Consider the following 14,474-nt stretch of genomic DNA (forward strand, 5'->3'; position numbering starts at 1 on the left):
AAAGGAAAATGGAAAGTGGTGCCGTTCACTCACAACAGTGCTCCTGTTCACTCTAAGCTGCTCTATATATCCATTAAGGCCAGCGTATTCATTATGAATGCACACAGAGACGGTATAGTGCAGCTAACATTAGTCGAATTGTCCTGCCCAGCTATACGAACCAGGAACACCAAATTAGAAAACAAGAGAAGCATTTACATGACCTTAAAATATGTGGTTGTGTTTTATATTTAGATCTAGTTTGTGGCCTGATGGTTCCTAAGCACTTCACAGCGGGTGAAATGTGTTGCCGCGTGCCTCGTTATGCATTATACATGTTTTAACTCGAAATATCAGTGTCAGAGTGTCCTGTGGGTTTTATATGTTGGCGATGTTCTCGTGAATGTGCGCTTCTAGTGAATTCTGGTGATTAATAATTAGCAGCGCCCCGTAATTAGGTAATTTTTGTATTTAAAATAGAGACATGAATATATGATTGGATGTCAGGCAACCTACATGTACATTAATAACAGTGTAGCGTGTCAGCAATAGCACTTGTCTTTTTTTCATATCACAACCTGCAGTATCAATCATATCAGATCACAGTTTTTTTCCGGGTTTTCCTGCCAACCAGGAAATAATAATAATATAGTGACTAGCCATTAGGGGTTCACTCTGCTTCAGTTTAAATGGAAGTCTATTGGAAAATGAGCCTACTTAGTAATAAAATAAATGAGCTACAACATCACTCAGTTAAATGATGCATTGTTTATTATTTAAGTCGTTTTTTTCATCTTAAGATAATTCCACATAGCTGACCTAATAATTGCAGTGTGGCAGACCCTACCCAGTGGTTTGTATCCGCTTAACCCATATGTGAGGCTCATGTGTGTCATGTGTGTTTTTACAGGTTACAGGTGTGAACTGGTGGTGAACGCGTGGCGCAGCAGCAGCCAGTCTTGGCGTCATGGTGAAGGTCCAGAAGTCGTCGGGGAGGAAGAGCTCCCACACTCGCCGCAGACAGGTACTGAACAAACAAACAGAAAACAAAACAGACATGAATGCTCGGATGTTGTTGTCGTCCTGTCTGTCTCATATTCACTGTCAAGAGTGTGGGAAACAACTATCACATGTAACAGTCACATTTCAGAGAAGCACCCACATACCATTGTTCTTTGTTCTAGGTTAACGTACACTGTGATTTCTATTAGCATATGAAACTGAAATTTGTAGCCACTCTAGCTTTTGTTTTGGCCCAGAACTAAATGTTTCTTTCTTGCACCGCCCCTTTCCTTTTTGTTTATTTGTGTATTTTATTCACCTTGTATATTTTAACACTTTCTAATACAGCACATACTCTCGATGTCACCGACTTTCCCTGCATGACATTGTCTTTATCGTCATGTCAGATACCCGGCAGTGCAATTCATTTCATGGTACGCTGACTGTAAATACCAGCGATCGCAAATTGAATGAGAGCATCTGATGTCGTTTAAATGATCATGCCGTAGCAGTATACAAATATGGTAAAAATAATGTTAACTAATTCGCCCTAATAGTCAAAATCCTGATTTGACATCAAATTTTATTGTCCAACTCGTATTTATTGCAAAGTAAGTGGAAATTTATGGCCACACATCTACTTCAGTATCCTTTCTCATACTTTGTGCCTTGTTCTTTAATAATTAGCCCAGTTTTTTCTTATTTATATAAATGTACACGTTCCAAGAAACTGTGTATTAACTAATGTCATTTACATATTTTCTATTTTGAATACAAGTGCACTGCAGTGCAGAAACAAAATACTGACTGGAGAGACTGACAATAAATGATAGTCAATAAATGTTGTGTATTTTTGTTAATAGATAAAAATAAAAAAATAAAAGAAAAATAACGGCATCAGCTGCACTGATTTCCATAAATTGTCATTGATAAACAGGGATTTATAAATGGATGTTTGAGTCACTGTTTAGATGAAACCATTTCACTGTTTGTTACAGGTTATGTGTGTGTATGTGTGCACTGATCATAAGGCGTCACTGGGCATGTGCATAGTGTTTGTTTGTGTTTGTAAGGACGGGGCTCACATGGTTTCCAAGTGGCCCACTTGTCCCCGCTGAAATGCGCCGTAATTTGCCCGAGCACCGAAGTCGTTTATCCCTCCTCAAGGGCAGGAGGGACGCGAGGAGTGAGTCTGACAGAGACAGAGCAAATTAGGATATATTGGTGGGTGGCAGAGGAGAATAGATTGGGGACTTGGAGAACAAATAGGTCTGGACAAGAGACACAAGTCCTCTCACATCACACTTGCACAAACAGACGAAAGTGTAAACAGTGGAAGTGCTGATGTGGGTGGGGTCACGTATCTGCTGACGGGTGGCTGCGCTGGACAAGGTTAATGTTCCTCTGCAATGTCTCTGAGACATGGCAGTGACACACCCCCTTATACTCAGCTGTGCAGGAAGATCATTTTCAAATGAGGACACACGCTTTTTTTCTTTCTTTTGATTTTACTATAATTATTAGCCATCATGTTGTGGGGAACTGTGCAAAATTCTACACAAGATAACAATAACATAACAATCAGAGTAATGTCTTTCCTATATTGATATGTATTTCCCTGCAGTGGTTTTGTTGCCATGTTTCTGCAGCCAATGCTCTATGTATGGTTTTGCTCCCACAGAGTGTCAGTCAGACGGAGATGGAGGACGACCAGTGCCCCTCGGACACTCAGCATGCGAAGCAGGAGCAGCCCAAAGAAGATGACCAGTCCTCAGAACAAGCCCAACTCCGGACATCCGCTCAGTCCGAGGAGAACGGGGACCAGCAGGAAATGCCGATGGACTTCCAAGACTCTGCTGCCCAGGCCAAGCGTCTGTGGAAACCCATTCCCCCTCTGCTACCTGAGCCCGATCACCACGGGGACACGACCGCTGAGACCAGAGACCAGAGCTGCCAGACTGAGGAGCAGCTTCAGGAGAGCAGTGCCAGCAACTATAGTCATAACACAGGTCAGTGCATGTTTCTCTCTCTTTGAACCACCTGCTGATTTTATTCATCCACGAACAGCAGGGGTTGCAGTTTTCCCATCAGTCGCAGCTTTGCTTCATACTGAACATTTTAGAAGCATGAGCTCAAAAGTTGGAGGCAGTGTCTCTAAAATGCAGCTAAATGGTCAAAAGTCCTGACCTACAGGCTCAAGCTGTCAGCTGCCCAGGTGTCCCTTGTAGCTTCACTGCAAGAGCCTTTTTATCTACTTTAAATTATGACCCCGGTCAGACCTGGTATCGTCTTCCATCCTAAGGCAAACCTACCACATGTGGGCAGTGCTGTGTTCAGGTCTAAACACACCTTGTGCATCCTGCGTGGTTCCTCAGATCAGAAAAAGATCACAAAAAACACACGTTTGGAGGAGACGCATGTGGTCACATTCCTGGGCATGCATGAACGCAATCTGTCCCCAGGACGCATTAACTATCACCTCCCTACCCTGTGCAGTTTAAACTCTCCCCCTTTTAATGGTACAGACAACTGACACATCTGTACAGTCAGACGAGTTTAAACCATATTTTTTTGTTATTGCAAGCACTCAGTGTTTATTTGAATACGGACTGGGTGACGCCAGATCCAGTCACACGTGGTCACAGGAACAGGAAACACATTCAGGGTGCATTTTAAAAGCCAGGTGTGAACACTTGTGCTGAATGTGCCCTGAATTGCGTTGTGGTTTGTCCTCACAGAGAAAGAAGCAGCTGAAAAGATGAGTTTGCTTTGTTCACTTCTGTTCCTCCACTGGTTCATCTCGGCTATCAAACAGTTATTTTTTTTATAGGGGAAATAGATTTGTTACTCTGACGTACTTTTGTATAACCATTGAATTCAGAGCAGGCTCATTAATGCACGCAGAAATTAGTCTTAAATTGTCTGCCCCTTGTACTGACTCGATAAAGAGAAATCAGCATTAACCCCTAACACCTCGAGACATTACTTTATGATTTAGACTTGCTGGTGTTTATCAGATTCAAAGATGGTTTTAAAGTAACTTCTGATTTTGTTTGGTTTTGTATGACTGTCCTTAAAGAAACCACCAGAGGAGCTCACATGACAGCCCAGCAGTCCTTGTAATTGGATGTTAAAACGTGCTACAAAGCTGCCATTGTGTCGACGTGATGTTTTTTTTTAGTGTGTACCAGCATGTTCATTTTCGTCCCCCGTCTTCTAACCTTTTACATTTTTCTCCGCTGTTCAAATTCATCTCTGCCTCTCTGTCTTTGAGTTGTGATTCACATGGAAATCCCGGGTGTTGTCAGTTAATTTCGTAACTTTCGCTGCTAAGAACACAGTAGCACCACTCGCAGTCAAAAGAAGTTGTTTGCGTCAACTGACGTTTTTGATTGGATGACCTTTGACCTCTCTTGCAGTGGGCGGGGGTGTGAAGGTTGGAAGGGTCACTGACTTTCCCTACTGGGATTGTAGCGTCGGGGGATGGGCACGAGGAAAACACATTCTATCACACATTAATACATAATCTCAATCTCACTCTCCGTCAAAACCACTTACACAGGCGTCATTCACGTTTCTAGCCCCCCCTTTTGTGCGTCTCTCTGGGTGTGTCCGTCTGTCTGCTGAGCATTTTGTCTTCTGTCTGTCTCTCACTCACCTTCACACAGACACACAAACTGGCAATGTTGCACTGATAACCGTGCAGCAGGGGTTTTTTGTGTGACTGTGCATTCAAGCATGTTTGAGGGGCCAGTGGAGCTTAAAACATACAAGGTCTCAACTCCTCGTTTTGTTGCCTGACTAAAAATGCGCTTGGTTAAAAAACAAAATAAGCAATAATCATCATATGTTGTCATAAATGAGCAAAACACAGCATTTTGCTCTGAGAATAAAATAGTGTTTTGTGCTGGCTGTAATTGAAGTGAGCGCTTCAGCGCAGAACAAACCGTACATATTTTGTCACAGCTTTGTCACATTTACGGTGTTTTCTTTAGAGTTTAACAAAAAAACAGGCATTTTTGTTGCAGAAATTATGATATTACCTCCTTTCACATCAATATAATGGCAGACATAAAACTTTGAGGTGATTACAGAGTGTGTGGTGTGACGTTTGCGGGGGCAATTGGCTTCCCTCTTTTTTGGCTGCTTACCTCTCCTTTCTTCTTTAATTCCCATATCTGTGAAATGTGTGCTGTGTTTATCACAGCGATGATATAAAAACCAAGTTGTTAAAATACAAAGAAATCAGGTAGAATGAGAGCTCTTTACTTTGCTGCAATTCATCGCGCAGGCAGATCACATCGTCTGCCTGCATCAATAATGTAGGAACCGAAGACCCCTCCTGTTATTTTATATTTCATGTTTTATACAAAGGAAAAGTAAAGGTCTTTGAGAGATCAATGAATAAAAAGATCACCCTAATGGCATACCTATCTTATATTTTTTATTTTCAAAGCAAAGATGTGCTTTGGATTTTGGTCTTTTATTATATATTTTCTTGATATATCTAAACAAATCTGTTATGTGCAGTATTTTATTCCCAGTGGTTAAAGGTTTGGATGGAAATAAAGCAGGCATGAGGCCATTTGTTATTTCCTTGACTTGAAATAAGTCAGATCTGAATAGCATTTTCTACACATACTGTAGATTGTGCTGTTTATTCCAGACTTAATTTACATATATAAGTAAATAAAGTGTAAGCGGGTGAGCTTATCAAACACAACGTCAACATAAATCCCTGTTGTCGTCAGGATTGCCCTTTTTTCTGCTCAGCCTGTAGCGTCTGGTGATGGAGGTCAAGTAAAGTATTTGCATGAGATAAGTATACAAAACAAAGTAGTTTCTTCCATGCTCCTGATTAAATAGTACTGTGTAACACCCAAACTCAAATATCAGATGCGATGCTAGCTCTGACCACTGTTGGACTGAGCACAAAAATCTGCCATCAGCCTGCCTCTCTCACACCACACTGCGACTTTTCCAAAGCTGCGTTTCCACCAAGTGGTACGCGGCTCGTTCGGCTCACCGTAGTATGGTTTTGGAACACTAAATCCTGATCTGACGACACCATGGGATGCTCGTAAAGGCCCAGATGGCAACGGCTCTGTCATGTGAATAGTGTAAATTCATCGTGGCACGACACAGCAATAGCCTGCCAGTAAAATCCAAGAAAGGAAAAAAAAAAAGAATGTGACACAGTAAACACTTCTGTGTTTTAACGTTGTTAATTAAAAAAGAGAAACAAACAGCCTTGAATCCTCTCTCTGTAGTGATGCACCATATGTTTAGAAAGTGCCACAGTTTGTATTGTTCCCACTTGATTCCCCTTTGACGTCCCTCTGTCGACCTTATTTAGTTGCTGATCCCCACTGTGCGAGATGCTGCTGCCAAAAACTGGGACAGTAAGGATCAGTTATTTTTGGTAAACCTCTCATATACTGACAATCCAAAAAAAAGAAAAAAAAACCACACAACATAACTGAATCAGACTGTATCACTTGGTGGACGTGATGCTCAACAGACCCCCGTTTAGCTTCTGTCGCCTGAAGAAACATCACAGATTAGATTTCCGATTGTTTTTTGTTCCTCTTCACGTCTTTGATACAGTTAAAAAAAGGAAAAGACGATGAATCTCTGTGTGGGTGTGCCTGTGCAACAAGGTAATTAGGTCAGAGTGAATCACTGTCTCTCATACTGACCTCATTGTCCAACTCTTGATGATTGTGCGTACACCTTTTAAGCAACCTGCTTTCCAGGTCCTTGGAATCCCCATGTGATGCTGTGTTTCTCAGAGATGTTCCTGCTCTGATATAATTATATGCTGGGCTCTGTCTTTCCCTCTCTAGGTGTCTGTGTTGAGCCAGGAGATCCTCCTCTGCTCCAGCAGCCTCTGCACACCTCCAAGTCTGGGATTCAGCAGATAATCGAATGCTTCCGCTCAGGTTTGTGTCTGTGTGTCTTTTTTTAATTTACTGTTCGTTCCTTTCTTTTTGAAAGTGATGACTGAGTTCACGGCTGCTTGGGCTATTGGATTGGTTGATGACATATTTTAAAGGTATTTAAAAAAAAAAAAAAGTTTTGCCTATGTCTACATTTTTCTTTGCTCTATTATAAATTGAATCAAATGAAAAAGAAGCATGCAGACGGATATTTATCAAAAATATGAATTGCCTTGTCAGTAGCAGTCCATCAAATGTATTGCATGTTTTAGCTGATTTACAATAAAACTGCCCTTCCATGCTTGATTGCTGGAGCGTATGATCAAGAAATGCTTGCTTTGCATTTATATTATCTTAACACTGCAGCATATTTGTTAGTTATTGTGTTATATAGTGGCCATGCAGCCCTTTTAACTGCTCCTGTCGGTCTTATTGCATCATACACTACCGTTTAAAAGTTTGGGGTCACTTAGAAATGTAGGTTTGACCTACAGAAAGCACTTTTTTCAATGAATATAACATTAAATTGATCAGAAATACACTCTATACATTGTTAATGTGGTAAACGACTTTTAGCTGCAAACATCTGGTTTTTAATGGAATATGTACATAGGTGTATAGAGGCCCATTTCCAGCAACCATCTCTCCAGTGTTCTAATGGTACGTGGTGTTTTTTTTATGGTGTTTTTTTTATAATCGCGTTAGAAGGCTATTGGATGATTAGAAAACCCTTGTGCAATTATGTTCTATTCATTTTGCAACTATTTTGATTAATATAAGTGTAAAAAAATAGTATAGGTGACCCCAAACTTTTGAACGGCAGTGTATGACTACACATGCTTTGAGCTCGCTGTGTTAAGTTTAGTGTGACAGCGTCAAAAGCTCCGACGAGCTGAGCTTCTCCACTCAGGGACATAATAATATGTTGTGCTCTGGTATTTTATTTTTTTCTGTAGTACATGTGAGAGTGCTGCTTCTACTTAAAATACACTTTACTGAGATTGAGCAACTTTATTTAACACGCCTTTATGGCAGATTCAAACGATCAGCTTTGCACCCCTGCTGAACTGTACTTGTGCTTCAGAGACATATTTCTCACGATATGTTATGTATCGTAGACTCTTTTGTATGTTGATGAAAAGCCTCGGAGGACAAGAAATTTAAATTCATTTAGATGAAAGAACATGCCTTCAAAAGCCAAGGTACCCTGCAGCCATCAGGTCATCAGTATTGCTAAGTGGAACATGACAGCAAGGTGATGCAAGCGCTCCCTTTCTCAAGGCTTCTTTGTAACATTACAATAATGAGGAGTTTAATGACATTTTACATTCTCCTGTAGGTCCATGTTACATGTCCTTGGTAATCATCGCTGCTTCTCTTTGTCCCGCAGGCACCAGCCAGCTGAGGCACATGCTGCTGAGAGAGGTGGACACCATTTTTGAGTGTAGAATGTGCCGCAGTCTGTTCCGCGGCCTGCCCAACCTCATCACGCACAAAGAGTACTACTGCCTGTCGCGGCTGCCCGACTCAGACGGTCAGTAATGCTGCGTGCTAGCATCAACACACATTTCAGGACTGTGTCGAACCACAGTCCTGAAATGAAAGCGGAAACACATGACAGATAAAAACAAAAGAATACGCATAAACGCCCGTAAACTAAACTAAACTAAAAACTGGTGGAGAGCTCTCTCTTCACGTTTTCACAGGTCTGTGTACATGCCTGCAGTCCTGTTCATACTAAACGAGGTTAATGTCAGTCAAGCTTTCCATGCTTAATTTTCCATTACATTACAGTAACCTAGCAAGTGTGCATGGTTATCATATTCTTGGCCAAAACAAGAGCACGCCGCCAACTAGACTGTGTCATAATCAGCTCCTTATGGTATAATCCAGCCTCTTTGACTAGTCTGGTCTATGCAAACCACCGTGGAAATGCGGGAATGAAGACATTTACGGATTTGACCTTTGTACACAATCACTGATTAATCTCAACTTTCCTAAGGTGTTTCTCCATGTGACTTCATATTCTTTCGCTCCAGGGTTTCCATTTTATCTTTCACATCGCCCGTCTCCCTACTTATTATTCACCTCTTATCTCTTTTCTCTGTATGCAGACCCCATTCTCTCCTTCACACAAAACATTCACACATGAAATCACATGGCACACTGTGACATCTCCAGTCTGTCAATCAGCTCTCTCGCAGAAAGTGCAGTTTCCACTCTGCTCTTCCCTCGCAACAGAAGCTGCCATTGATCTTGGGCCATTTGTGTTTTTATCTACGCCTCATGAGTTGCAGTATGTGTTCATATCTTTATTCTTTTCTGCTTGGAAGTGGTCGGGGGACTCTGCGAGGATGAAGGCTAGCAGATATCATGTAATTTCTCTGTTACCTGACTTTCCTTTGTTCTCCCACTAAAAGAGAAATGAAAGTCCTCACAGCCAATTATATTCTGCTCACTTTCATCCACCGTAATGATCACTGCTGAAAAAAACAACAACCTTGTTTTATCACAATCTTCTTCACATCTGCTTGTGGTCTTAATTAAGTTGTTTCTTGCATCAGTGACTTAATTTTTCTCAATCAAGAGTCAGTTACCATCAGCTGAGAGTGCACTGTGTTGTTATGTTGATAAACGTCTTAATTGGTCTTAGTTTTTAACCAATAAACGTGCAACATGTTTTTGAAATACTAAATGTTCACAAACCAGGCCCTAGCCTTGGACAAATACAGTCGAAAAGCTCATGTTGGGATGAAACAAAGCAGTAAAAAACATCTACACAAGAAGAAGCGATGTTAATAGAAGGATTAACCTTGTGTTTTCTCAAGACGAGCTAAATATTTTTGCGTCGTCCTTCATGTTTATGCTTTTAAGGAAGAACTTCAAACCTTGAAACCTTCAAACCTCTGCTGAGTTACTGATAAAAGGAGCTTTGGAAAACTGCTATGACATGACTGCTAAGATGTTGCACTGCTGTTTACTGAGGGTTTTTTTTTTGGTCATCAAATCCAGCGCAAAGGACACATTGAGTAGTTAAGACGACATGCAGAGTTCAAGTATCCATACAAATGGCAGTTTAAATGGACTGAATTCTCAGTAGCCGAAAAGATAACGCAAAACATGAACTGTAGTTTAACAACAAGTATAATATTGCTTTTTGGATGTCGGACTAAACAATAATTGAAGTTACTTTCATGTTTCTTTTAAAAGATAAAGTGTTTGGGTGTGTCTTTTTTCCACTAGGCTCTTCGGGGGAGGACAGGCAGAGTGCAGCCATGAAGGATTTACTGGAAGCCATATATCCCAGAGCTGATCGACCGGACTGCGTCGTCCGGTTGGAGCCCATTCAGACCACGACCAAGGCCGTGTTCCAGTACCTTAGCACAGAGGACGAGCTAACAAGATATCCATCACGCGCAACCAGGTAAAATGAGCTAGAATTTGTAACGTTTAGTGTGCTTTAGCCAACGTTTGTCTTTGAAACTCTTCTTATTTACCTATCTATGTCCTTTCCAGTGCCAGACAGAGTCCAGTAGCATGGGAAGGAGAAGCATTGGAGAGCGGGGACCAGGCGAACCAGCGAGGTGGAACAGAGAGCCACGGCAGTCCTGCGCAAAACCAGGGACAAAAGAGATGGGAGGCCGAGGAGGAGACTAAAGATGAGCAGCCGCAGCCAGAAGATGAGGGCTCCACGAGCGGGGTGGGTGGACTGGAACGAGAAAATGACGCACAATTCTCATATTCAGTCTGGTTCTCTATATTGTTGATCTTTGTGGTCTCTTCTCCATCAGGTCGAGGACGTGACGATTTCGTGTTGTCTGTGCGGTCAGGACTTCAACTCGCGGCGCAGCATCAGGCGTCACTGTCGCAAAATGCACCAGACCAAACTCGAGGAGCTCCGGAAGTTCACCGAGACACGCACAGTACCCACAAGCCTGCTCTCTATGGTGAAAGGTTAGTGGTCACACAATGACCAGAAAGATGGTAAAACTATGCTGAAAAGAGCTTGCTTTTCAGTACAATACTGACTAAAATAATAATCATTATTCTCGTTGATGTCAAAGGTCGGCCGAGGACTCTTAGCACACCGACCGGAAAATCCTGCCCCGTGTGCCTCAAAACCTTTGCTACCAAAGCCAACGTGCGCCGTCACTTTGACGAGGTGCACCGCGGTCTGCGGAGGGACACCAGCTCACCCAGCGTCGCCCCGCGGCCGAGTCAGCCCCTGCCCGCGGAGGTCACGCCACCCAAGAAGAGCAGCAGTTCCTCCTCGCCGACACGTGGCCAGAGTTCCAAGTCTGCCACTTTGACCTCGAAACCGACGTCTTCGAACCAAAACCAAGCCAAACCTCAGAGTCAGCCGTCTGCCGCTCCACAGGCAAACCCGGTCTCATGTCGCTGCACGCTCTGCAAGAGGAATTACAGCTCTCAGGTTGGTTTTATGCATTAGTTGCATTTCAGAGCTCATCTAACCCATTGTCTCTGTATTAACATTGTCCTCGATCTGGAGACGAGTAGACGGAGTGTTAAAGTTACTTGTTTATCTTGAAACTTTTGTCCTTTCAAATGCAAAATCAGAAATTGTGGGTATACAAATTCATGGATGTACTAATAAATAATCTTTAATTTTATCTGTTTATTCCAGCTCATGTTGAAGAGACACATGCGTATTGTCCACAAAGTATACAGTGTAAAAAGTAACAGATCTGCTGCCCCACAACCCCCTGCTGCTCCACCTGCTCCGGCTCCTCCAGCAGCTCCTGCTGCTCCAGTAGCTCCTTCTATCAGCAGCAGCAGCAGCACCACCAACATAGGCCCAAGCAACAGCATCCGAGTGAAGGAGGAGGCAGTCGAGCCTTCAGATGACGATGACGAAGAGGAGGACAGTGACAGCAGTTCTGCGCCGTCTCCAAGTGACAGCACTGCGACGACTAAAGGTATTTCTGTGGCTCAAAACCCCTTGAAGGTGAAGGAAGAGGAAGCGCCGCAGAGCCCAAAGACCATGTCATCATCCTCTTCATCGTCCTCACGTGGGGGAGGCGTGTGCAGCGGAGCCCCCCCCACCAAAACTACCAAACTCTCGGTGGGCTTCGACTTCAAGCAGCTTTTCTGCAAACTGTGCAAGCGACAGTTCAGCTCGCGGCAAAACTTGACGAAGCACATTGAGCTGCACACGGACGGCAACGACATCTTCATCAAGTTTTACCGCTGCCCCCTCTGCCGCTACGAGTCGCGGCGCAAGCGCGACGTCCTGCGGCACGTGACCGTCGTCCACAAGAAGTCGTCCACGTACCTCGCCAAGATCATGCCCAAGCTGGAGAGCCGGGCGGTGAAGAGGCTCGCCGAGGCGGTGCTCAACAGCACCAGTCCCACTAAGAGGACGAGCCCCAGCGTGAAGGAGGAAGTAAACGGACGTCCCACCTCGTCGTCGCCCCCCTGTCCTTCTCCACCTGTCACGCGCAAACAAGAAGGCTCAGCCGCAGCGCCGACTTCCTCTTCAGCGGCCCCCTCCTCTTCGTCCTCCGCGCCTCCTACCGCCGCCCCAGCCACTCGAAAACAGCAAGACCCCCCGTCGCTGCCGTTCACCCCGTCCCCTCCCGTCACCCGCAAGCAGGAGAGACAGCAGAGCCACCAGCAGCGGCCCACCAGCCCGCCACTGACCCGACGCAGCGAGAAGCACACGCACCTACGCAACTCCTCCTCCTCCACCTCCGCGTCGTCGCCCAGCAACCAAGCGCCGCACACGCGACGGCACGACGACACGAGCAGCAACACGGGGACGACCTCCACCGAGGTCAGGGTGACCAAGAATTTCTCCCTCCATGCGTGTGACCAGTGTGGACGAGCTTTTGCAAAGAAGGTATTTATATATACAGTAATATATATATATTTATATATATATATATATATATTTATATATATTTATTATTTATATTTGCCTTATTTTCTTTTTAAATTCTTTTAAAAAGATCTGTAGGTTTTAGACTGTTAATCTCATAATAGGTGTAGTTATCAGTCTGATACTGGCCAGAATAACTGATTCAGATATTGCAAAAAGATCAAAAAGGGCCTCAAATGTTTGCCATTTGAAAACAAGCAAACAAAGCCCATTCTAATATGTTAAGAAATCAGTAAATCATTAAAACACATTTGTTTCGATTGCTTTGTTATCCGATACATAGGTGATTCTTTCTGTAAATTTGTTTTTTTGCGTCCATCAGCTCTATCTGGAGTCTCATAAGAGGAGCCATCGTAACGCAACAACAGCAGCAGCCAACAAGAGGAAAGGAGTGAGCACTCGCTCCAAATCTCTGGTCTGGTGAAAGACTCCATGTAAGAATAAAGATGGTTTTTCCTCTCACTATTTGTTTCCCCCCTTGTTTTAGAGCATCCAGAATCCCAACAGATGAGCCGGTGTTTGTTTTTGTTTGTGCATATGTCCGTTTCTTTGGCCTGAGATGAGAAACCACAGCCATCGTGCAGCCTTTAATTGACCACTCGGCACGTTTGCTCCAGTCTTTCCTTTCGCTTATCTCTCCGTGTGTCACTCTGTTCATTAAAAGTCTTCCTATCCATTAATTACCTCTCCATCCTTATGCTCTGCACCGTCGTCGTCTTCTTCCTCTCACCTTGTTTTTCTCTCTCCACTCACAGTCGGCCGGCGATAATGGACGACCGAGCCTCCCAACAATGAAGAAAAGATTCAAAAACACTGAAAGAGAAAAAAAAACAATGGATGAATGGATGTAGCAGAGACCAGAGATGGAAGGAAACAAACAAAGAGGGAACAATGAAGCAGGACAGGAGTGAAGTACGTGTGAAGGGTTTTTCCTCCTATTGTTTAAGAACCAAATATGTTGTCGGGGAAACAATGTTTCTTTTGTGCATTTTTATGGTGAATCCAGCTCGGCTGGACGGTGGCGCTGCTACCCGTTTAGAGTCCGCTTGCTGCCGTCGCACATGTCTGTATTTACTTTCTACAATATGTAAATATAGATGCGTATGCAGGCGACTAATGTGAACTGCTTTGCTCTCTGTAGAAAAAGATGATGGTGTAGAAGTGAGTTTTTATTCCCCCTTTTTGTAGAATTTCAGACCAGTTAATTTTTTCCGTCTATTAATTGATGAAGGAAACAAATACCACTTTGCTCAGATTCTCCGAAAATACGCTCCTCCCTTCCTTTCGTGTCCTGCTTTCTCACAGTGATTCCCCTCCGTCAGTGTAGCTGCGTGCCTTAGAGTTGAACTTTACTATGTTTCCTCACAGTTTCTGGATTTAAAACATTCATTATGCTCGCAGTCTTATTTAATGTCTTTATTGCAATCATCAGCCTTGTTCTAGATGTTCTAGGTTGCAGTTAATGTGTGCACTCTTTGTTTTTTTTACATATCTTTTCTGATTTTCTTTGATTGCATGCTTGTGAAAGTGTGTTTCCTTTACCTTGACCATACCCCGTTTTCTCTATACTTTATAACTTACCGGACCCAGAAGCAGCAGAAAAATTTAAAAAAAGACTCAATCATATTGGCTGAATATGAATTTTCCCTACATTT

General features: G+C 43.2%; 1 protein-coding gene across 1 annotated transcript; it reads left to right on the forward strand.

The window, feature by feature from the left end:
• Positions 1 to 917: 917 nt before the first annotated feature.
• On the forward strand, positions 918 to 13,243 carry znf800b (zinc finger protein 800b; the record flags this gene model as incomplete). The annotated part of the gene is made up of 10 exons (XM_083906813.1): positions 918 to 1,003; positions 2,663 to 2,990; positions 6,828 to 6,923; positions 8,311 to 8,454; positions 10,164 to 10,344; positions 10,437 to 10,620; positions 10,712 to 10,874; positions 10,985 to 11,352; positions 11,566 to 12,780; positions 13,142 to 13,243. Exons 1-10 carry the CDS (start codon positions 947 to 949, stop codon positions 13,241 to 13,243), a joined length of 2,838 nt encoding a protein of 945 aa, XP_083762939.1. The 5' UTR covers positions 918 to 946.
• Between the last annotated feature and the right edge of the window lie 1,231 nt (positions 13,244 to 14,474).

The sequence above is a fragment of the Microchirus variegatus genome (genome assembly GCF_963457635.1).
Source record: "Microchirus variegatus genome assembly, chromosome: 20".
NCBI classification, from domain to species: Eukaryota; Metazoa; Chordata; class Actinopteri; order Pleuronectiformes; family Soleidae; genus Microchirus; species Microchirus variegatus.